At 44.6% G+C, this 22,904-nt stretch overlaps 2 protein-coding genes across 7 annotated transcripts in view; one reads left to right on the top strand and one right to left on the bottom strand.

The window, feature by feature from the left end:
- PTK2B (protein tyrosine kinase 2 beta) overlaps positions 1-10,345 on the top strand; it is a 277,303-nt gene extending 266,958 nt beyond the window's left edge. For all 5 annotated transcript variants that reach the window (XM_088447585.1, XM_088447587.1, XM_088447588.1 and 2 more), the window contains 2 exons: positions 3,894-3,974; positions 4,829-10,345. In XM_088447585.1, the coding sequence (XP_088303711.1) occupies positions 3,894-3,974; positions 4,829-5,044 (297 nt within the window). In that variant the 3' untranslated portion in view covers positions 5,045-10,345. The remainder of the gene's footprint in view (positions 1-3,893; positions 3,975-4,828) is intronic.
- Positions 10,346-16,089: 5,744 nt separating this feature from the next.
- Positions 16,090-22,904, bottom strand: part of CHRNA2 (cholinergic receptor nicotinic alpha 2 subunit) — a 124,762-nt gene continuing 117,947 nt past the window's right edge. For both annotated transcript variants that reach the window (XM_088447537.1, XM_088447538.1), the window contains one exon: positions 16,090-16,392. In XM_088447537.1, the coding sequence (XP_088303663.1) occupies positions 16,267-16,392 (126 nt within the window). In that variant the 3' untranslated portion in view covers positions 16,090-16,266. The remainder of the gene's footprint in view (positions 16,393-22,904) is intronic.

The following is a 22,904-nucleotide window of genomic DNA, read 5'->3' on the forward strand; positions in this document are numbered from 1 at the left end:
GACTCTGAATGAGGTCCTGTATCTTTCCAGCCTCCTAATAATAACCAAATATACACTGGCATTGTATGTCTCCAGCCTCCTAATAATAACCGATATACGCTGGCATTGTATCTCTCCAGCCTCCTAATAATAACCAAATATACGCTGGCATTGTATCTCTCCAGCCTCCTAATAATAACCAAATATACGCTGGCATTGTATCTCTCCAGCCTCCTAATAATAACCGAATATACGCTGGTATTGTATCTCTCCAGCCTCGTAATAATAACCTAATATACGCTGGCATTGTATCTCTCCAGCCTCCTAATAATAACCAAATATACGCTGGCATTGTATCTCTCCAGCCTCGTAATAATAACCTAATATACGCTGGCATTGTATCTCTCCAGCCTCCTAATAATAACCAAATATACGCTGGCATTGTATCTCTCCAGCCTCCTAATAATAACCTAATATACGCTGGCATTATATCTCTCCAGCCTCCTAATAATAACCGAATATACGCTGGCATTGTATCTCTCCAGCCTCCTAATAATAACCGAATATACGCTGGCATTGTATCTCTCCAGCCTCCTAATAATAACCTAATATACGCTGGCATTGTATCTCTCCAGCCTCCTAATAATAACCGAATATACGCTGGTATTGTATCTCTCCAGCCTCGTAATAATAACCTAATATACGCTGGCATTGTATCTCTCCAGCCTCCTAATAATAACCAAATATACGCTGGCATTGTATCTCTCCAGCCTCGTAATAATAACCTAATATACGCTGGCATTGTATCTCTCCAGCCTCCTAATAATAACCAAATATACGCTGGCATTGTATCTCTCCAGCCTCCTAATAATAACCTAATATACGCTGGCATTGTATCTCTCCAGCCTCCTAATAATAACCGAATATACGCTGGCATTGTATCTCTCCAGCCTCCTAATAATAACCGAATATACGCTGGCATTGTATCTCTCCAGCCTCCTAATAATAACCTAATATACGCTGGCATTGTATCTCTCCAGCCTCCTAATAATAACCAAATATACACTGGCATTGTATCTCTCCAGCCTCCTAATAATAACCAAATATACGCTGGCATTGTATCTCTCCAGCCTCCTAATAATAACCTAATATACGCTGGCATTGTATCTCTCCAGCCTCCTAATAATAACCTAATATACGCTGGCATTGTATCTCTCCAGCCTCCTAATAATAACCAAATATACGCTGGCATTGTATCTCTCCAGCCTCCTAATAATAACCAAATATACACTGGCATTGTATCTCTCCAGCCTCCTAATAATAACCAAATATACACTGGCATTGTATCTCTCCAGCCTCCTAATAACAACCAAATATACACTGGCATTGTATCTTTCCAGCCTCCTAATAATAACCAAATATACGCTGGCATTGTATCTCTCCAGCCTCCTAATAATAACCTAATATACGCTGGCATTGTATCTCTCCAGCCTCCTAATAATAAACGAATATACGCTGGCATTGTATCTCTCCAGCCTCCTAATAATAACCGAATATACGCTGGCATTGTATCTCTCCAGCCTCCTAATAATAACCGAATATACGCTGGCATTGTATCTCTCCAGCCTCCTAATAATAACCAAATATACGCTGGCATTGTATCTCTCCAGCCTCCTAATAATAACCTAATATACGCTGGCATTGTATCTCTCCAGCCTCCTAATAATAACCGAATATACGCTGGCATTGTATCTCTCCAGCCTCCTAATAATAACCAAATATACGCTGGCATTGTATCTCTCCAGCCTCCTAATAATAACCTAATATACGCTGGCATTGTATCTCTCCAGCCTCCTAATAATAACCAAATATACACTGGCATTGTATCTCTCCAGCCTCCTAATAACAACCGAATATACGCTGGCATTGTATCTCTCCAGCCTCCTAATAATAACCGAATATACGCTGGCATTGTATCTCTCCAGCCTCCTAATAATAACCGAATATACGCTGGCATTGTATCTCTCCAGCCTCCTAATAATAACCAAATATACGCTGGCATTGTATCTCTCCAGCCTCCTAATAATAACCTAATATACGCTGGCATTGTATCTCTCCAGCCTCCTAATAATAACCGAATATACGCTGGCATTGTATCTCTCCAGCCTCCTAATAATAACCAAATATACGCTGGCATTGTATCTCTCCAGCCTCCTAATAATAACCTAATATACGCTGGCATTGTATCTCTCCAGCCTCCTAATAATAACCAAATATACACTGGCATTGTATCTCTCCAGCCTCCTAATAACAACCGAATATACGCTGGCATTGTATCTCTCCAGCCTCCTAATAATAACCTAATATACGCTGGTATTGTATCTCTCCAGCCTCCTAATAATAACCGAATATACGCTGGTATTGTATCTCTCCAGCCTCCTAATAATAACCGAATATTCACTGGCATTGTATCTCTCCAGCCTCCAATCTCAAACCATTATCAGCCTCAAAAGTAGCTGGCCATATTATGTAATTGTCTCTCTTCCAGCCCCCAGCCCCAAACCATTATATGCCCCCTATTACTAACCTAGAATGTCATGAGAGGAGATGCAATCAGCTTCTAACTGTCGTGTCAAAGACTGTGCTAGATAAATGACAGCTAGAATCTGGTTGCTATGGACAACGTCTCCACTTTATTTCTCTTCCAAACTTGATACATCGCCCCCTAAGTCATTGGAGTCAATCCAATTAGGTGCTAATTGCGAGTTTGTTTCATGAAACTCACAGACTTCGCACGAACGCGCGATTTCCAACTGAAAATGCCTGTTCGCGGTACTCGCAGCGGAAGTTTGCAAGTTGACTTACAAATGCAAAATTGATAATTTTGTTAGCAGAACCGTATAGAAAGCTGTTTATGGGCATAGTGAAAGTACAGAAGCTTTTTAAATGGTGTAAAATGGTTGATTTGTGTTTGGTTTTTTTTAAATGATGAAATGCTAAAAAAAAAGTTACTATTTTGTTTAATCTTAAATGAATTAAACAAAAAATGCAAATAAAAAGTAGTTTAAAAAAGGCGATTTTAGGGTACTTTGAAAAAAAATATATATATATATTTTTCTTCTATTATTTATTTTTTAATTATTTTTCAATTTAAAAAATACTGTAATTAAATTTGGGATGCCGAAACTAACGAAAATTATGATTTTGGGGTAATTTTAGGGAGTTTTTTTTTAACCCTCCAAAAATTCCATAGAATTATTGGGCTAATTAAGCTAATTGGAATCTCTCAATTGCTGAAGCTGTCTTTATCCCAATGACTACTTAGGCAATTGAGAATTTCCAATTAGCTTAATTAGCCCAATAATTCCATGTAATTTATTTGGGGGGGCTGTCATAAGTGTTCTGCACGGTGTCCTGACCTTTTAACCTCAGGGAGGTGCGGATGGAAAAATGCGAATTCACTCTGACAGGTGCACTGCGAGTTGCTAATTGGATGGCAAAATGAATTTGCTTATGCGAATTAGCAGAAAAAACAGCAACTGGCGACTCGCCCCTAATTGGATTGACCCCATAGCCTCTGTTCCTCTAAATCCCTGTCTCTCTCCCGTCTCTGGTGCCACCGTCACGTCCCTGTGTCCTCTGTGTCCAGCTTTCCTGTAACATCACTGCTCAGAATAACGCTGAACTTCATTTCTCTGTGCAGCTAAACCTGAAGCCCAGGCCTGACCGTACTGCAGCCCTCTGTGCTCCCAGGACTCACTGGGAACCCTGTAATCACTGATCCCTATTACAGATAATGCTTCGCTGGCCGTGTGCTGACCGCAGCTCATGCTGACGGGACCAAGCATTGCGCATTTTATGTGTACCGCGTGTGATTTACGCTTCCTATTTCATGTCACTTTCTCTCCTTCCAGAATGTCGGGCTGATGCTCCGGAAGCTTATAGGGAGTGTGGACGACGTACTGCCATCTTTACCCCCATCTTCCCGTACAGAGGTAACGTTCTATTTAAGTGTTAAAGATCACGCTAGCAATTGGCGAAAGCGGTATTTTCATTGGTAGAATGATGCCACACAAGGGAATAGCTCACCGGCTCCCAAGCACAGAGGATGATTGCTAAAGCGCTGACACTGAGCCGGACGCAGCAGCGTCCATGTTTGTGTCTATCACCGGGCACAGGTCTGCAACTTTATGCCGCTGCGTATGAATGTGCAGGGCATAGGTGCCCAGTTCAGGCACTGTAGCGTTTCTGTACAATGTGGCCGTCCTGTTTTCTGTTACATAAAGATCATCGCCCGTGGCTTCCATTGCATTAGGGAACCCTTCGCTCCTGTACAAAAAAAATATTTTATTTTTATAAAAATGTCTAGTAAAACAATTATTTATGCATTCTCAGAAATGCAGCATTATATTATATTATACATGGAAATACTTATGTAACAAATAAATCATTATTCGCGTTGAAGAGAGATTTGTTTTTGATGGTTGATTCTTTGTCAAAAACTGTTGAATCAAAAATTCAAAAAAGTGTCAATGTAAGCTTACCGCACAGTCCGGATGGTATTGATGCGTACAATTCCTACTGGGCGTTACTGTCCTCTTCACCTTCAGGAGCTTTATCCCAAAGGTAATAGACAAAGTAATACAGCAGCAGGTGCAACGGTCATGAAGGATGCTGAAGATGTACAATCATTTAAAACAAAAATGTCTAAAAACAGAGTTTTCTAACCACTTTTAAGTTCTACACGTTGCAGATAAAAAAATTGTAAAAAATTTTCTGAAACGCTCCTGAATCATTGTGTGTTTTGCGCGCTCTCGTCTAACACTAATCACTTTGTGTCTCTGAGCAGATTGAAGGAACACAGAAACTCCTGAGCAAAGACTTGGCGGAGCTGATCAGTAAGATGCGCATGGCCCAGCAGAACGCCGTGACATCACTAAGCGAGGAGTGTAAGAAGCAGATGCTGACAGCGTCACACGCTTTGGCGGTGGATGCCAAAAACTTACTGGACTCCGTAGACCAAGCGCGAGTGAGGGGCAACATCGCTAAGGTGGCCTCTGAGTGACATTCGGCATGACGTAAGCGATACTGCGCCAGGCTAGGAGCATTCCCCTGAAGTCTCAGTGCGGGGTTACCGCGGCTCACTCATGCAGATGGCGGGCGCTGCTACTAACGGTGATCAGACTGAACTAATGGACGGGACCAAGAATTCAACTTACATTTAACACGTACCCGGAGGACACGCAAAAGTAAAAACGATGTTACTGTTTAATATTGGACGATTTAGGGTTTGCAGAGAAGTATTTATTTTGTAGACGAGTTTTCGAGTTTCTTTTTCTGAACAGTGGACAATTTCTCAACGTTTCATGAGGTTCTCAAGGGGAAAATTGGACTTTATTCAACCCGACACCTAACCTGCCGTCATAGGAAATAATCTTGTTCCCAATTTGTTTCAGAGCTTTACAGCCAATTGAATATAAACCTTTTGCCTGTATGATGGATCATTTCTCCTGCTAGCAGCCAGCCGTTGCGATGTATTGCTGAAACGCGTGACAAGCTTACATCAGTCATACCGTTGGACCTGTATACGTAGATTAATGGGGAGATGAATCATTCCCATTTAACATCTCTTATTTTTTTGTCGCAAAACACAGTAATTTATATATTTGAGGACAACAAACTTTTGGCCTCATGGGTATGGTGAATGTAATGTATAGAGTTTACTTACTTGCAACTGAAATTTTTTTTTTATTTTTTTTTTCCCTTTTCATTTAAATGTTTTTGTTTTACAATTTATCCCCTGGCAGATGCTATTGTTGTGTGTTTTGCATTTGATATTGTTTTGAAATTTAATTGGAAGGTCGGCAGCGCGTTTCACATGCCTGCAGCTGATCATTTGTGTCACATGCCTGCAGCTGATCATTTGTGTCACATGCCTGCAGCTGATCAGTTGTGTCACATGCCTGCAGCTGATCATTTGTGTCACATGCCTGCAGCTGATCAGTTATGTGTCACATGCCTGCAGCTGATCATTTGTGTCACATGCCTGCAGCTGATCAGTTATGTGTCACATGCCTGCAGCTGATCATTTGTGTCACATGCCTGCAGCTGATCAGTTATGTGTTACATGCCTGCAGCTGATCAGTTATGTGTTACATAGCCCGGAAGCTGACCCGTACAGCATACATGCCGACTATCTGGCTGCCCCTTCCGGGAGGGAGCAGCCAGATCTGCATTACTGGGGGGCGTGGCCAGCAGACGGGGGCGTGGCCGGCAAGATGAGATTTTTTCGGGCGGGGGCGGAGCCACGCGAGCGCTTCATTTTGGCCCCGCCCCCGCTACACACTGCCGATATTACAGGCAGTGTGAAGCGGGGGGCGGTGCCAAAATGACGTGAATCGCATCACCGCCCCCCTTCACTGCCGGGAGACTGCGGTGGGACAGGGTGGGTCGGCGGTGAGACAGGAGGGGTCGGCGTCAGCCGGGAGACTTGTCTACCATCCCGGGAGGTCGGGAGCGGCACCCGATTTTTGGGGGGCTCCCGACCAAATCGGGAGGGTAGGCAAGTATGCCGTACAGTAACTCAGGTAGCTGAGGTGTAAGATAAATGCATACACCACATGTTGAGTCCTTTTTTTTGGATTCTATTTGAAAATGTATTTGCTGATACTGCATTACTATTCCACGTGTTGGGCCGTTGTATTTTATTATAGGAAAATGTTTTTTTTGTTTTTCTTGTCTGGCTGGTCTGGCAAAACGTCCATCATATTGTCACGGGAGTGTCACTTTTTACATCTAGTGTTGGCGCCATCGCTGTCACTGATTATGAAGAGATTGATGTTCTGGTCCTTTATTACTAGGCTCACACCTACACTATACATATGTCATTAAGTTGGACCAATCTGTATATTTTTCCTGCCCACACTTTAGAAAATAGACTCAATATTTAAATAGTGTAGGTTTGCTTTAATGAGATTTACATTAATCCCTGTGGTTCTGTGACACTAGTATCCCTTTTCCACTGCTGCAATAACCCGGGTTATTGCCGGGTCTATCCGGGTAGCGGCTCAGTGGAAAAGGGTCCCTGAAAAATAACCCGGGTCAAGTGACCCGCGATTCCAACCCAGGTAGCTACAAGGATCGGACCCAGGATGGACCCAAGTAATGGTGCAGTGTAAACGGCGTGACCCGTGTTATCCGACCTGGGTCATGCCTAAAATGAGCTGATTGGTGGTTGTGGAGCAGTCACCTCCCACTTTTTATGACCTCACAAATTTGGCAGGGCAGACCCAAGTTCAGTGTGAACGGGGTCTGACCTGGGTTAGAACCATGTCCGAAAACCCAGGTCGGACACAGGTTTTCGGTGGAAAAGGGGTATTAGTGACCTGTTAAAGGGTTCACGTTCTATACTCACCTCCGCCTTCCTGGATAATGCCCTCGTGGCATGGGTGTATTATAATGAGTGCAGGTTGTGTGATGCACTGGAGGCCTTGTATTAAGGAGGGTCCATGTCACAAACCCTGCACCCACAGCATAAACGTACCTCTCCACCATAGACGCTATAATTATCGGGGAAATAGTGGGCCCTGGCAGGCGCCGATGCTAGTTATATGCATTTTGAGCCAGAGTGATTCAATCTTCCCTGCTAGTATTATTACTCCTTGTTAATTTATATTTACATTTTAATTACCACTAGTAGAGGTCAATCCTATTAGGTGCGAACTGCGAGGTGCGATTTGCGATTTTCAATCCAATTAGCAACTCACACTGAATCAGTCGGACTGAATTCACATCTTTCCATTCGAGGGTGAGAGATGGAAAGGAAAATCTTTACTTTCGGGTTAAAGTGTGGGGACACTGTGCTGAACCCCTTGGAACCCCCCCCCCCCCTCCCCCCCGTAATCACCAATTAGGCAAATGGAAGTTTCAAATTAGCTTATTTAGTCCAATAATTATCTGTCATTTTTTGAGGTAAAAAAACCCTCAAATTACCCCAAAATCAACTTTTACGTTCGTTTAGGCACCCCAAATTTAATTACAATCATTTATTTTGTTCAAAAATAATTGTTTTTATCTTTTTTTTTTCCATTTTTCAAGGTGCCCTCAAAGTACCCTGAAATCATCCTATTTTTTTTTTTGCATTTTCCATTAAATCGTTTGAGATTAAAAAGTTTATTTTTTTAACATTTTCTTGCATTTAAAAAAAAAAAAAAAAAAGCACAAATCAGCCATTTGACACCATTTCAAGACGTACAGTAACTTCTTAATGGTCACAAACAGCCGTCTATAAGGTCCTGCTAACAAAATTATCCATTATGCATTTCTCGCAAATCTCATTTGGCAGGTAATTCGCTCCCCTCCGCTGCGAGTAGTGCAAATAAGCATTTTTTATTGGATTGGAGAATCGTCGGGAGCGCGCTTCGTGGCGAAGTGTGTGAGTTTAAAGAAATAAACTAAATAGCTGATAGACCTGCGAGCCGGCCTGGTTGAATTCAGTAGATGAGGCGCCCAATGATTTCAAGATCATAAAAAGAGAGGGAAACATTAACACTACCATAAATCCATGTTACCACGCAGTCTCGACCGGCGACTATTCCTGCACTCCCGTCACTGGCGCCAAATGAGGCCCAGCGTTTCCCAGTCTGTCCCCCAGCAGCTGTCATTACACGGCCCTGTGTATGTGCCGGCTCTGTTTCCCTATGTCCCATAATCTAATCTATAGCTATCTTTTTGTTCTTTGTGTGGTTGGTGGAGGTTGTGTTGAGGTGTATATGGTGCTATGTATTTATATATAGAGTCACAGTCGAGCCAGAGGCACCAGCACCGCTAAAACTGCGCTAATGTTTTGTGCAACGCTGCTTAAATGAATTCCTGAGTTACCAATAAGACAGGGGTGGGGAACCTTTTTTCTGCCAAGGGCCATTTTGATTTTTAGAAAATCATTCGGGGGCCATACAAAATTATTAACTTAAAATTTGCCTCCTGTATTTGGTTAAAACGTTATTAACTCACCCTTAATGCGATGGCTGTAAGTACCTGCTTCTCTTTGGTATGTTGCCAGGCAGAGTCTGGAGGGGCAGTCCCTATGGATGTGTGACAGGCAGATTGATAAGGCAGCCCTGGGGTCCTCTCAGTCCTAACCAGCCTGATGACAGCACTGACTGTACACACCCCCTGCTGTGCCGCCACTGCCTGCTTGCCCGCGCTGTTAGGGTGAGACCCTCCACGCCCCTGCACTAACCAGCTCAATGACAGCCCTGACACAGTGATCCCCCCCCATGTGCTACCTGCCGCTGATAGGGGGAGAGCCCCTACACTAATCCGCCCAATGACAGCCCTGACACCTCCCGCCGCTGCGCTACCTCCCGCCGCTGATAGCCGACAGCCCTGACACACACACCCTCCCCCCGCTGTGCTACCTGCCGCCGCTGATAGTGCAGCGGGGGGAAGGGGTGTGTCAGGGCTGTCATTGGCCACCAGCCGCCAATGACAATCCTGACATCCCCTCTCCCCCCGCTGCGCTACCTGCTGCCAATGACAATCCTGACATCCCCGCTCCCACGCTGCGCTACCTGCAGCCGCTACACTACGCTGATTCTGCTGCTGCCGCTGACAGCCGGCCGGATGAATTCACCTTGCGGGCCGTATACAGCCCGCGGGCCGGAGGTTCCCCGCCCGGCAATAAGAAGTCCAAATGACATTTAAGAGGATAGCCTAGTATTCTTTTTAGTAATGTGATTATCTCCAACTAACACGCTTATTTCATATCATAGCTTCAGATTCTACATTCCTTGTAGCCATCATTCCGCTTATTCAAAGCAAATATACTGTACGTGTCCTGAAGGTGATTCTAAACTTTCATTTGGATCCCGGGCTAAGAATGTTGAAGAAGCCCCTTTGGTTTGCAGACGCAGCTTGTTCTAACCACTGATCCTGGTCGTTGTATACTGTGATTGTAGTGTTTATCCTGCTCTGTAGTAATGGCGTAGGCTGAGACTTTTATTGTAATGCTGGTCCATTCCGTTAATATAAAGTGAAGATGTTGCCAGGGACATACTAGTTACTGTCCCCTGAATTTATGCACTTTTTGAAGTTATGCCATAACCTAATTTTTTTTTTTTTTTTTTTTACTCCAGCCGGAAATTAGTGACAGATCAGCATCATTGGGTTATGTAGTAACTGCGGGCTTTCAAAAATAAAAAAATAACCCTCTCAGATATCATCCAGATGCCGGAATATGTTCTTCATCCTCCATACTGTATCTCACCTTGTTTTACTTTGCCTTCAAGCTGTAATATAATGTAAATACGATTCCTTGTGACTTGTACTTTCAATAAATGAAGATTGTTGTAAGAGTTTATCACTGCTGCGCACAATGGGCAGAAGTCGTGGCGACGGAATGTAATGTCTCCACAGTGATGATTCCTGGGGGGCGAAAACGCAGTAAGGAGGCGCAGCGCCTGCTCTCCGGGAAGGACAATGAAGACGCAGCAGAATCATCATCTTCTCTTAAATGAATTCAGTTCCCCTGAAAGTGTTTATTCTTCTTGTGTTATTTATTTAAAACAATGAACATGCCAGGTCTGCTGGGTGTATTCTCCATAATGGGATTGTGCTGCAGGTACAGGAGGATAAAACGTTCTGCTTTGTAGCCCGGGAAACCTCCTGCAAGATGTCTCTGCTCAGTGGAGAGAATCGGTAGAACGTCCATGTTAAACGAGATGTTTTATGACACAGTAGTTTGTGTTGCTACTGGCTACAAAGCCAATGAAATAAAACCGGTGTCATTTACAAATGGGAAAAATACCTTTATGTCCAAATGCACCGATTTTTTCCCTTCGATGCCCAGCGGGGTAGAGAAAGGGACCTAGGGTGACACAATAGTTTAGTCATTCATGTAGTTTGCTGAAGGGGTAGTGGAGACATGTCATTTGGCTTATTCCTCTGGGGATCAGGTCTTTCAAAAGTCACGTGCAGAGACAGGTGGATGTGTGAACCTATCCTGGGGAAACACTTCCTGCCCTTGCCCATTGCCCCATAAAACACAATTGGTATAAAAAAGCCAGGTGGAATAAACCAGGGCAGGCCTGGCCAACCTGAGGCTCGCCAGCTGTTGTGAAACTACAAGTCCCAGAATGCCCTGCCACGGTTTTGCTATTAGGAAATGTTAAAACTGTGGCAGGGCATGCTAGGACTTGTAGTTACACAACAGCTGGAGAGCCACAGATTGGCCAAGCCTGAACTAGGGTGTAAGCGATAAAATAATGAAGAGTTTGTGAGCTGGCGTGAGTCAGTATAGCAATGCTAAAGGCCACCACTTGGGCACAGCATGCTGAGGTCTTATCATTGCCAACAGTAAGTCACCTGACGCGCGCTACATGCCGACTCGCACGCTGCTACCTTCCTGTCGCAAGGAACTGTGTAATTCAATGATTTGCATAATGTTGGGCTTCAATACAAATATTGATGCTAGTGAGTGAGGCAATAGGGAGTTGATAAAGCGCATTTTATTAATATCAGGGGCCTAGGGATAGCTCAGTAGGACCGCTCTCTCGCCCCTGGAACTGGAGATGGGGATGACAGTGGGGATGAGTTTATGGAGTTAGATGACAGAAATTAGATAAAGGTGTGACAGGTGTCAAATGAATGACAGCGGTAAGACAGCCCTTTAAAGAAAAAATATTTATTTTAATTTTTAACAACAGGCCTCTCTTCCCAAATCCTCAGCTAGGACTAGAGCTAAACCGCATGGGCTTGTGTGCCGCTGTAACTGGGATATCGTGGCCCCCGGGTTCCCTGTACCATAGTTGGGTCAGCATAGGGTGATGCAAAAAATAGGATACATCCTACCTCCAGAGGCTACCAGCCCCACACTTATAAAGGCTGGGCTCTACCAAGACCCCTGGAATGTATTTGCGATAATGAGGGACAAGACTAGGTCCCCTCTAATGGCAAATTTGCTATGCCAGTCCCCCCCAATATAACACCCCTAATGTTTTACTACATGGAGAGAGATCTCTGCTGTATACTGGGTCAGGCCCGTCTTTAGCGCGGTCTGTGGGTTTCCTACATATCTGCCTTGCTCTGCGTGGAATGGGATATGGAGTCAGCAAGGAGGGAAGAGGGGGAACGTGCACCACGTACTGTAGCCTTATAACGCTACGTGCCTCCTCGCCAGACGCAGGGAGACATGCCAGCATGTGCTACGGCGCCAGGAACAGTTAGAAAATAACAGTCAAGGGGAAACTTTACAGGTAACCTTAGAGAAATAGGGACAGGTTCATTCAGCTTTTACAGGGAAAATAGCAGCAAAGAGAATTATAGACTGAGCTAAAATGAACTTTGTCAGTGATATACATTAGAAGTTATCAGAAGAGGAACTTCCTGAGTGGAATAGAGAATTACGAAGCGGGTACTGATGTCGCACTATTTGGATGAACGGCATTACTGAATATAAATACAAAAAGACTGAGATTTGGCGGACAGGTATCAAACCTTGGAGAGATACTGTAAAGTGGGGAGAGATAAAGAACCGACCAATCAGCTTCTGTCATTTTATAGAGTGCACTTGATCAATGCTACCTCAACGCTAATGAAGTGCTGGGGCCAAATTCTCCTCTGTCCTATTCTCCACTCTTTAGAAGATTTGGTACATTTCCCCCTATAGGACTGTACTACAGTAGATCATGAAAATTGCAATTGGCAACAATTGTATTCACAAAGTATTTAAGTCTTTTCTAGATGTATCAATACTAATAAGTCAGCTACTGTCATTTTATCTAGCACAGCTAGAAGCTAATTGGTTGGTACATTATCTCTCTCCAAGATCTGATAGATCTCCCCCTTTATCTCATCCCCCCAGAACCAATTGCTGAGAATAATATATCATGTCTTTTAATTAAGCATGAAATAAAGAGAACGCTAATAAATAGCAGTAAATCTCTTTGATAAGATAAGAGGCAACAATTTTAATAACAATCAATCATGAAGCAACATAAATCATTATAGAAATGGCCAATAAAACAAATATCAATGTTTAAAAATAACCCAGCTAGGTGCCGATTGGAATGATAGTCAATGAAAAAGAGTCCAAGAATTTTTATGGAAAACAATATATATACAGTCAGGTGCATAAATATTGGGACATTTACATCATTTTCAGATTTTGGCCTCTATTCACCACCACAATGGTTTTGAAATGAAACAAACAAGATGTGCTTTAACTGCAGACTTCCAGATTTCATTTGAGGGTAATTACATCCAAACCAGGTGAACGGTGTGGGAATTACAACGGTTTCTATATGTGCCTCCCACTTTTTAAGGGGCCAAAAGTAATGGGACTATCAACTCAAAAGCTATTTCATGGACAGGTGTGGGCTATTCCCTCGTTATTTCATTATCCATTAAGCAGGTAAAAGGTCTGGAGTTGATTCTAGGTGTGACATTTGCATTTGGAATCAGTTGCTGTCAATATGAGATCCAAAGAGCTGTCACTATCAGTGAAGCAAGCCATCATTAGGCTGAAAAATCAAAACAAACCCATCAGAGAGATAGCAAAAACATTAGGTGTGGCCAAATCAACTGTTTGGAACATTCTTAAAAAGAAAGAATGCACCGGAGAGCTCAGTAACACCAAAATACCCGGAAGACCACGGAAAACAACTGTGGTGGATGACAGAAGAATTATTTCCCTGGTGAAGAAAAACCCCTTCACAACAGTTGACCAAATCAAGAACACTCTCCAGGAGGTAGGTGTATATGTGTCAAAGTGAACAATCAAGAGAAGACTTCACAAGAGTGGATATAGAGGGTTCACCACAAGATGTAAACCATTGGTGAGCCACAAAAACAGGAAGACCAGATTAGAGTTTGCCAAACAACATCTAAAAAAGCCATTACAGTTCTGGAACAATATCCTATGGACAGATGAGACAAAGATCAACTTGTACCAGAGTGATGGGAAGAGAAGAGTATGGAGAAGGAAAGGAACTGCTCATGATCCAAAACATACCACCTCATCAGTGAAGCATGGTGGTGGTAGTGTCATGGCGTGGGTATGTATGGCTGCTAATGGAACTGGTTCCCTTGTATTTATTGATGATGTGACTGCTGACAAAAGCAGCAGAATGAATTCTGAAGTGTTTCGGGCAATATTATATGCTCATATTCAGTCAAATGCTTCAGAACTCATTGGACGGCGCTTCACAGTGCAGAAGGACAATGACCCGAAGCATACTGCAAAAGCAACCAAAGAGTTTTTTAAGGCTAAAAAGTGGAATGTTATGCAATGGCCAAGTCAATCCCCTGACCTGAATCCGATTGAGCATGCATTTCACTTGATGAAGACAAAACTGAAGGGAAAATGCCCCAAGAACAAGCAGGAACTGAAGACATTTGCAGTAGAGGCCTGGCAGAGCATCACCAGGGATGAAACCCAACGTCTGGTGATGTCTATGCGTTCCAGACTTCAGGCTGTAATTGCCTGCAAAGGATTTGCAACAAAGTATTAAAAAGTGAAAGTTAGATTTAGGATTGTTTAGTTTGTCCCATTACTTTTGGCCCCTTAAAAAGTGGGAGGCACATATAGAAACCGTTGTAATTCCTACACCGTTCACCTGATTTGGATGTAATTACCCTCAAATTAAATCTGAAAGTCTGCAGTTAAAGCACATCTTGTTTGTTTCATTTCAAAGCCATTGTGGTGGTGAATAGAAGCCAAAATATGAAAATTCTGTCAATGTCCCAATATTTATGCACCTGACTGTATGTTCCTAAAGGAGTTTGTATGCAGCTTAAGGAGTGGGTTCTACACACACAAGGATTTTGTTACCAACGATTTTATGTCAGATTATCTGTCAGATTATTTAGATTATTTAGGCAAAAAAGCAGGTATGGAAAGTTCAAAAGTCCTAAGGAGCCATCTCCCAGCAGTCTCTTCGGAATACTGGATCCCCATCATGTTCTTCCGTGTTTGGATTAATGACAGATGAGGTTACAATCTAACCAGTAAGGAGTGGGTTCTACAAACTCCTTTAGGAATATATATATTTTATTTTTTTCTGTAAAAATTCTTGGACTCTTTTTCATTGACTACCATTCCAATCGGCACCTAGCTGGGTTATTTTTAAACATTGATATATGTTTTATTGGCCATTTCTAGAATGATTTATGTTGCTTCATGATTGATTGTTATTAAAATTGTTACCTCTTATCTTATCAAAGAGATTTACTTCTATTTATTAGCGCTCTCTTTATTTCATATTTAATTGCGTACTCATTGTTTTGTGGGGTGCTCCCAAACACCCTTCTTGAGAGCTGCTTCATTAGCTGTTTTTCACTAAATATTTTTATACTTTTCTTAGTATTTATTTGGCTTTTAATTAAGCGTTTGTGCCCTCCTGGGTATTTCGAATGTATTGCTGACCACCTGTGTGTGTCATGTGGAGGGTGTTTGCTTCTTCCTACCAGACAAGAATCATTACACAATGGATCTGAGGAAGAAAGGATGTACTGAGGGGGAGATGTATCCAACCTTCTAAGGAGGACAAGCTGAGAAGTTGTAGATAGCGACCAGTTTTTCTAGCTATCATTTATGAAGTGCATCCTATAAACTGATTGGCAGAAACTCTTCAGTTGCTATGGGTAACACCTCCCCTGGTCTGGTTTAGATGGTTTAACACCTCTCCCCCTATATCTGAGAATTAGCGTCGCAACAGAATAAGGTTTGTGCATTGGTTTATCCTAAAACATGGCGAATATTGGAGTTCAGCATGTAGTTAAGCCTCACTAATGTGTCATTTATTCGTCTCCCCCTGAAAGAAGCCATTGTGGTTAGTACAATTTGTTTTGTTATTAAGGAGCAACTCCAACATCGTTACATGTTCCTTCCAGACGAGCTCTGGTCTGTACATTATATATAATATCATATATACCCAGCAGGTCTCTTGTCCTATCTCAGGACGACGACAAGAGACATATCAGGTAGAAAGAAGATTTCCTCTGAAGGTGACGTTCCCATTCAACTGGGATATAAAACCTCAAGAAAAACCATCAGAAGAGAATGAAGAACCACCCACCACTCATCTCAATCATTTATTTTATTCATGAGCAAGTTGCCTTAGACAGCGAACGTCCGATCTGTCCTCCGGAAGGAAGCCAAGCACCAGTGTGTCCAGCGGCCGCTGAGTCCAGAAGCCTGAGGTGTGGGCCCGCAGGACCCTCTCTTCCTATAGGCAGGAAATGGGCGAGCTCCTCCCTTAGGACTGGCATAGCGCTTGTGACAAAGTCCTATATCATTCCTGCCAAGAATGGGGGGAGAAAGAGTCCGATTGTCCCTAGCAAACAGACGATGATGAACATCCAGAGGAATATCCTGTCTATCACCATTGCTACATACTTCCAGTCTTCTTTTACCTGAGGACAGTGAGAGGATGGAAGGGTCACATATCATAGCTGGCAATAACATTATTATACAGTAGCAGACAGAGGGCCTAATTCAATGACACAATGAGTGATAAAACATGTTGCGCATGCTCCAGCCAATCAGTTTCCAACTGTCATCTTTCAAATAGATGACAGTTGGGAGCTGATTGGCTGGAGCACCATTTATCATACGCCACAAGTTTTATCAGTTGTTGTGAATGATACAACTCATTGATAAATGAGGCCCTCAATGTACAATGTGCATAACTTTAGTACATCACAGCCCTTCCACTGTAAGTCATGATCAAATAACGAAGATGAGCAATAAGTCCGATTAGCCAGTAATACATCTAGACAGTAATTTACATGATAACTTTAGAACTGGTCAGTTGTGATGTCAAAGCTCAGAGTTTAAAACCTATCCAAGACAACCCTATGTCATTTTTTTCATCTAGGTTTATCTATCAGTGTTATAAAGAAATGTATTTATATTATTGAGGCTATTCACTTTATGTTGTCCTGTCCGGTTCTTTGTTGAGTTTTTGCATTAACATCTCCTCTTGTCCCACACCAATCTCAGGGAATTTCCTTAATCGGTCCACCAGGCACCAACCAAGGTCAAGGTACTCACAGCATGTCTCACTGTGTCTACGGGGAGATGTATCAGACCTTTTAAAGATGCCAAGTAGAGATGTTGCCCATGATTCTAGCTGTCAAAATGATAGGTAGAATCGAATTGGTTGCAACTTCTGCACTTCGTTCTCTTTAGAAGGTTTGATACGTCCCTCCCAAATGTATATCTCATTAATTCCTCAACCTGCCGGACATCAGTACTGAGGCTCGCATCATTTATCGGGATGGACAGCACTGGCCAAACTGCATTACTTGACGTAGTCGGAAGGAAACTCTGCAGGACCGTTGGACTCCTGAACAAAAATAGTCACGAGTCATGTGACAGACACGTCTCCTGCTGAAACACGATTTTGGATTTGGAACAAAACAGTCCTTCTAAAGTGAAATTTTAAATAGTCTAACATTTTGTTATTTTAAGAATTCTACATAAGAAAAACCTTTAATACAATGTACATTAAATTTATTTGTATGTATTTATGCATTTGTCAGCTACTTGTTTTTTTTGTTTTATTTTAATCTTTAGAAGTTTTGTCGATCATCTGACTCAAAACATCTTTCCTAAAATTGTCAATCCTACAGGGGTCCGCACACAGTGTCTCTATATACAGTGATGATATAGGGGGAGATGTATCCAGCCTTGGAGAGAGCTAAAGTGAAGAGATAGAAAGTACCAGCCAATCAGGTCATAGCTGTCACTGTACAGGCTGTGTTTGAAAAAAATGACAGTTAGGAGCTGATTGGTTGGTACTTTATCTCCACTTTAGGTTTAGCCATCGCTTCTTACATCTCCCCTTTGTGTCAGTTAGATAAAAAAAGAAGTCTGTGTAGTGCGTTTGCACTTTTGTGATGTCATGTGACAGGAAACGTGCAGATCTGCTTGTCAATATGGTGGCATGTAAGGTGATCGCACAATCTAGCGTTTTCAGTTTATTGGATGGAGAAGGGTGAAGATGACGCATCTACATGAGAGTTCCATGGTCAGTGGGTGGAACCCCCAGGTACCCAGCCTCTCACTGCTCCAGGTGCAAAGATGCCCAGAGCATCCTTAGGACGCCCTGGTCCAGCGACCCACCCTCTTGCTATAACATCATGATGTCACGTGTTTGGTGATCGGACCCGGACACTGGGTGCATTACACCGCTGCCAAGTGTAATCGCCTGTGGGGTGAAGGCATCGGCCTGATTTCAGTGGCTTATCCGCTGTGCTTACAGTGCCAGTCATTTAAAAGGCAAAACCCTCAAATGGTTTCTATTGATGTTCAGTAGGTGTCAGTAATCCAGATTCATCCTATACTTTCAATGGGAAGGCTTCTAGTCATTGAGATGGATCTGATGCGGGGACACGTGAGGGGGTAACCCTCGTACATTACCTTCTTTATGGTTTACATCAAAACATGTCATTGTTGATTGCATTAATGGGGTCCAATGCACTTTTTTTTTTTTAAACAATGCCGTTTAGCGCCTGGCGTGTAGGATGCCGGCATCCCGATGGTAAGTAGTGTGGTTAGGGGGAGGGTTAGAGTTAGAAGTTAAGGTTGGACACTGGAGGTGGGTTAGGGGTTAGGTCTAGGCACTGGGGGTGGGTTAGGCACTTGGGGGGTTAGGGTTGGGCACTGGGGGGTATGCAGTTGGGAAGCCGATGGACGTAATCTCGACAGCTGCCTTCCCGACTGTTTTATCCCAGTGAAGGTTAAATGACAGGCGTCTAAATGTAGACGCCTGTCATTTTACCGACGCCAGGAGACCGGAGCCTGGCATCCCGATCGAAGTGATGCCGGGCGCCGGTGTGGACAGCCGCGGGGGGGGGGGGAGCGTTAGGTTTAGGGCTCCCGGGGGGGACTTAGGGTTAGGCACCCCCATGGGAGGTTAGGGTTAGGCTAGGGGAAGGGAGGGTTAGGCACCCCTGGTGGGGACTTAGGGTTAGGCACTTAGAGGGGGGATTAGGGATAGGCACTGGGGGGAAGGTTAGGGTTAGACACCCTTAAGGGAGGGTTAGGGGGTTAGAAATAGGTTAGCTAATACTTACCTTTGACGATCGGGATTTCCTCCTCTGCCGGCCTCCTGGTGTTGGGATTCCAACCGCCGGGCAGGGGTCCAACGGTAAATCATGCCGATTCCACTGGGGGAGGGTTAGGGTTGGGCATTGGGGGAGGGTTAGGGTTGGGCACTGGAGGAGGGTTAGGGTTGGGCACTGGAGGAGGGTTAGAGTTGGGCACTGGAGGAGGGTTAGGGAATAGGCACTGGGGCTGGGGGAGAGTTAGAGTGTGGGGGTGGGGAGGGAGGAGTAGGGTAAGGGTTAGGATACTTACCAACAGCTGGCTGTATCTTAATCCTGTCGGGATGCTGGCATCTGGATTCTGACCCGAGCACTGGCATCCCGTACCCATCTCAACTCATATATAATAGAAAGTAAGATTACCCCACACACACATAAAGAGTCTGAGTGTTTGCATTGTATTAATGGATCTGGTGAGATTCTAGCAGTCGGGTTCACTTCAATGTGATCCTAATACAAGACACAGGGCCTGATTCTGAGCTGCCCGCAATGCGCCCGGCGCCCGCAATGCCGTTACTCCCATGCGTTACTCACTGCAGCTATTATTTGCAACTGCTCTTCTCTCCTGCATTATATTTCCAGACTAAGGAATATAGGGCCTAACTTAGACCCGCTTGCAAGCGGGTCGATGGTTGCCCAGTGCGCACGTGCGGCATGCGCACTCCACGTGCACGAGCCCCGGAGCGAGCGCAAAAAGCACTCGCTCCGTGCCTCACTACAAAAAGGGGCGGCTGTCGATGTTGATCGACAGCTCGCCCCATTTTGTAGGAGTGGCGGGGGGGGTGGTTTCACAAACGGAGGTGTTCCCAAGCGAACGCCTGCCATTTGTGGGCGGCCCCACTGACATCAGTGAGTGAGAGAGCTTCCAGCTCTATTAGAGACAGAAGCTCTCTGGGGCTTGCGGCCACGAGACCACTACCACAAGGGTTTCATTGCAAGCCCAATAGTCGCGATGGTCAAGACCATCGCGACCATCATCCTGGCCGCTCGCAATAGCTGTGGGTGGTCACCCACAGCTATGCGAGCGGCCAGGAGGCCACAACTAAAAAAAAAAAACAGCGCCCGCCCTGATTCAGGGCGAGCGCTCGCTTTTTGCGAGCGCATCTGAATCAGGCCCATAGTCTGGCCACCTTAGGGCTTGTACACTCCAGCGTGGAATAACTATATAAGGCAAAGTCATAGATCAATCCTTGCGCTATGTACACAGCATGTCCTTACAGCCTCCATGCAGCACAGTGTCCTCAGCAATGACTGGGCTCCCCCATAGCAATCCAATACAACACGTTACTGCCCATGGGCGCTGTAGGGCGGACAACACGGATGCAAAATAGAACCAAGCAAATGCATGTTGAAGAGCGCAATAGGTTTTGGAGCCCCCATGTCAGGTATCCTAGGCCTTGCTGACCTGTATTACAGCGTTTTGAGTACTTGATAAGAGTGAGAAAGAAAATGTCCTGACATAGCTGTGTCAGTCTGTCCTGTTAAAGTGTTATGGGGGAGGGGGGTTAAGTAGGCACCAAAACTATGTGTTCCCCCAGTGGTGGATTATAACAAGGGTGGACGGGGAGAGCCCAGGACTCAGCAGTAAGGGGCCCATCCATCCTGTACAGGGTCGGAGCAGACAAATCAGGTAGATGACTGCGCAGAGCAATAGCGGAGGATTAAAGCTCCTCTCAGCAGCCCAGGGACAGCCGCTCTATTCTCTGTGTTGTTGGTGGTTGTTATCTTAGTCTCGGAGCCTGATTTAGAGATGGCGCTAATGCTGCCCTAGCTGCAAATTTGTATGCAGCGGCTGTGCGAATATATGCAAATGTCGCAGTCGCTGGGACTTGTATTGCGACGCCCACCAGCGGCTTTGCAAATCCAAACGACTGCGTGAAAAGACGCAGCATCGGTCGTAGATCAGCCTTCTGAGCAACCCCATGGTCGTGCAGGAGCTGAGGCGCTGGAGCCATTTTTACCGCGTATGGGTTCGTAAGCTGAGACACGTCCCGAAAAAAGGTGGCGACGCGCCTGTGTTTGAGTCGCCAAACCACCTTTGCTGCCCACAAATGGTCGCTGCCTGTCAATCACTTTGCAAATCTCGCTGCCAGCAACGAGACGATAATAAAATTTGACACATTCCAGATAATCGCTCAATTGCGTAAAAATCAGGATTGCGTCCATCTCTGATCAAGGCCCTCTGCTCCCGCAAGGCATGTAGTGCAGTGTCACGTACGGGAGGGGGCTGCCAGGTCTCTGCAGCAGGGAGGGTGGGGGCGGTGTCAGTAGGCGGAGCAGGGGCATGCAGATGTGATCGCGGCCCCGCACCCTGCTTTATAATGCCGATATTACCGCCATTATAAAGCAGGGGGTGGAGCTACGATGAAGAGATACAGCACGAATCGCTTCAATGCACCCCTGAACCGCCCACTTTCATGGCGGGGGGCCGGCGCCCATTTCGGGGGACTCTCCTACTCTTGCGGGGTGCCTGGAGCGCATTCTGATTTTCGGGGGTCTCCCAGTATAGACAGTATGCTTTATTTTGCAGGTCCACCAATAATAAAGTGGATTCATTTATTAAAAAAAGCCGTCTTAGAGACCCTCAGCAAAGAGGGACGGTAAGCACACAGTCAGATATCGGCCTCTTACTGTATCAGCCACCGGCTCACCAGGGTGTAGGTCATATTACTGCCCAGCGCACTACAATGCCCAGCAATACTCCTACGCTCCAGGCAGCACCAATATCAGGGTTGTACCTGTTTTTCCCTGTGTCTCTATGCTACATGTTGTTTCAACCTGGTTAAATAAACCTAAAATCTGGTTAAGTTGTACCACGCGTGGCCTAACCGCCATCTGCACCAGTATACTGAGCGACACCATTACACACTCTGGCCAGCTGCATTGTCTACCAACTGGACAAATATAATAACATCCAGTGTGCTGAACCCAGACATGTCATGTGACATGCGCAGAGCAGGACAGTCTTTTCAGACAACCGAAATCACTGCCTGCGGGGACTTCTCAGCGGGAACATGATAACACAAATATTGGCAACATATTTGAGCCAATATCGCAATTATTGCCAAACAGACCCCTTTGAAATAACAGTAAACATAGACTGTGGGGCAGATGCATGAAGCTCTGGAAAGTGATAAATTGGAGAGTGATAAACTACCAACCAATCAGCTCCTAACGGTCATTATTCAAACACAGCCTATAACATGAGTTAGGAGCTGCGTGGCTGGTAGTTTATCACTTTCCAATACATCACTTTCCATAGCTTAGTAAAGTAGTAAGCCAATTAGGTGCTCCCAAATGTAATAAGAAGGTGTGAAGGTGTTTTAAATTCTTGACATAACAGATCTATATAGTTCAGCTGAATTATTAGACTGTGGGTTTGATAAGTGGCTTGATATATTAATTGTAAAATCTACTGTACATTCTAAGTTTCAGGAAGCTAAAATGCTCCATACCCTTTCAGCAGTGCCCCGCTGCAGCAACCTGCCCTAAGCCTTCCCCACCCACGGGTCCTTGTGTCCCACGTGTGGGAAAAGTTGCAGTGACCAATCACCGGCGGGTGAATAGATGCCGTGCACATCTATTCACTGTGAGGGGAGCACGCTCCTAAGTGTGATGAATTGGGGGCATTCCGCAAGGACACACTCCCTCCAGGGGCAGAAGTATGGGAGACAATGGAGGCGCCTGCCGCCGGGCGCCAGCACTGAAGAGGCACCTCCTCCATCATCCACAATATATTCACGCCACTTAGGGCTATAAATATGGGGGATAGGGGGGCACTAATTGATAACTTGCCTCCGGGCATCTGGGATGAA

This window comes from Taudactylus pleione, unplaced genomic scaffold, assembly GCF_031769625.1.
Source record: "Taudactylus pleione unplaced genomic scaffold, aTauple2 ptg000434l, whole genome shotgun sequence".
Taxonomy (NCBI): Eukaryota; Metazoa; Chordata; class Amphibia; order Anura; family Myobatrachidae; genus Taudactylus; species Taudactylus pleione.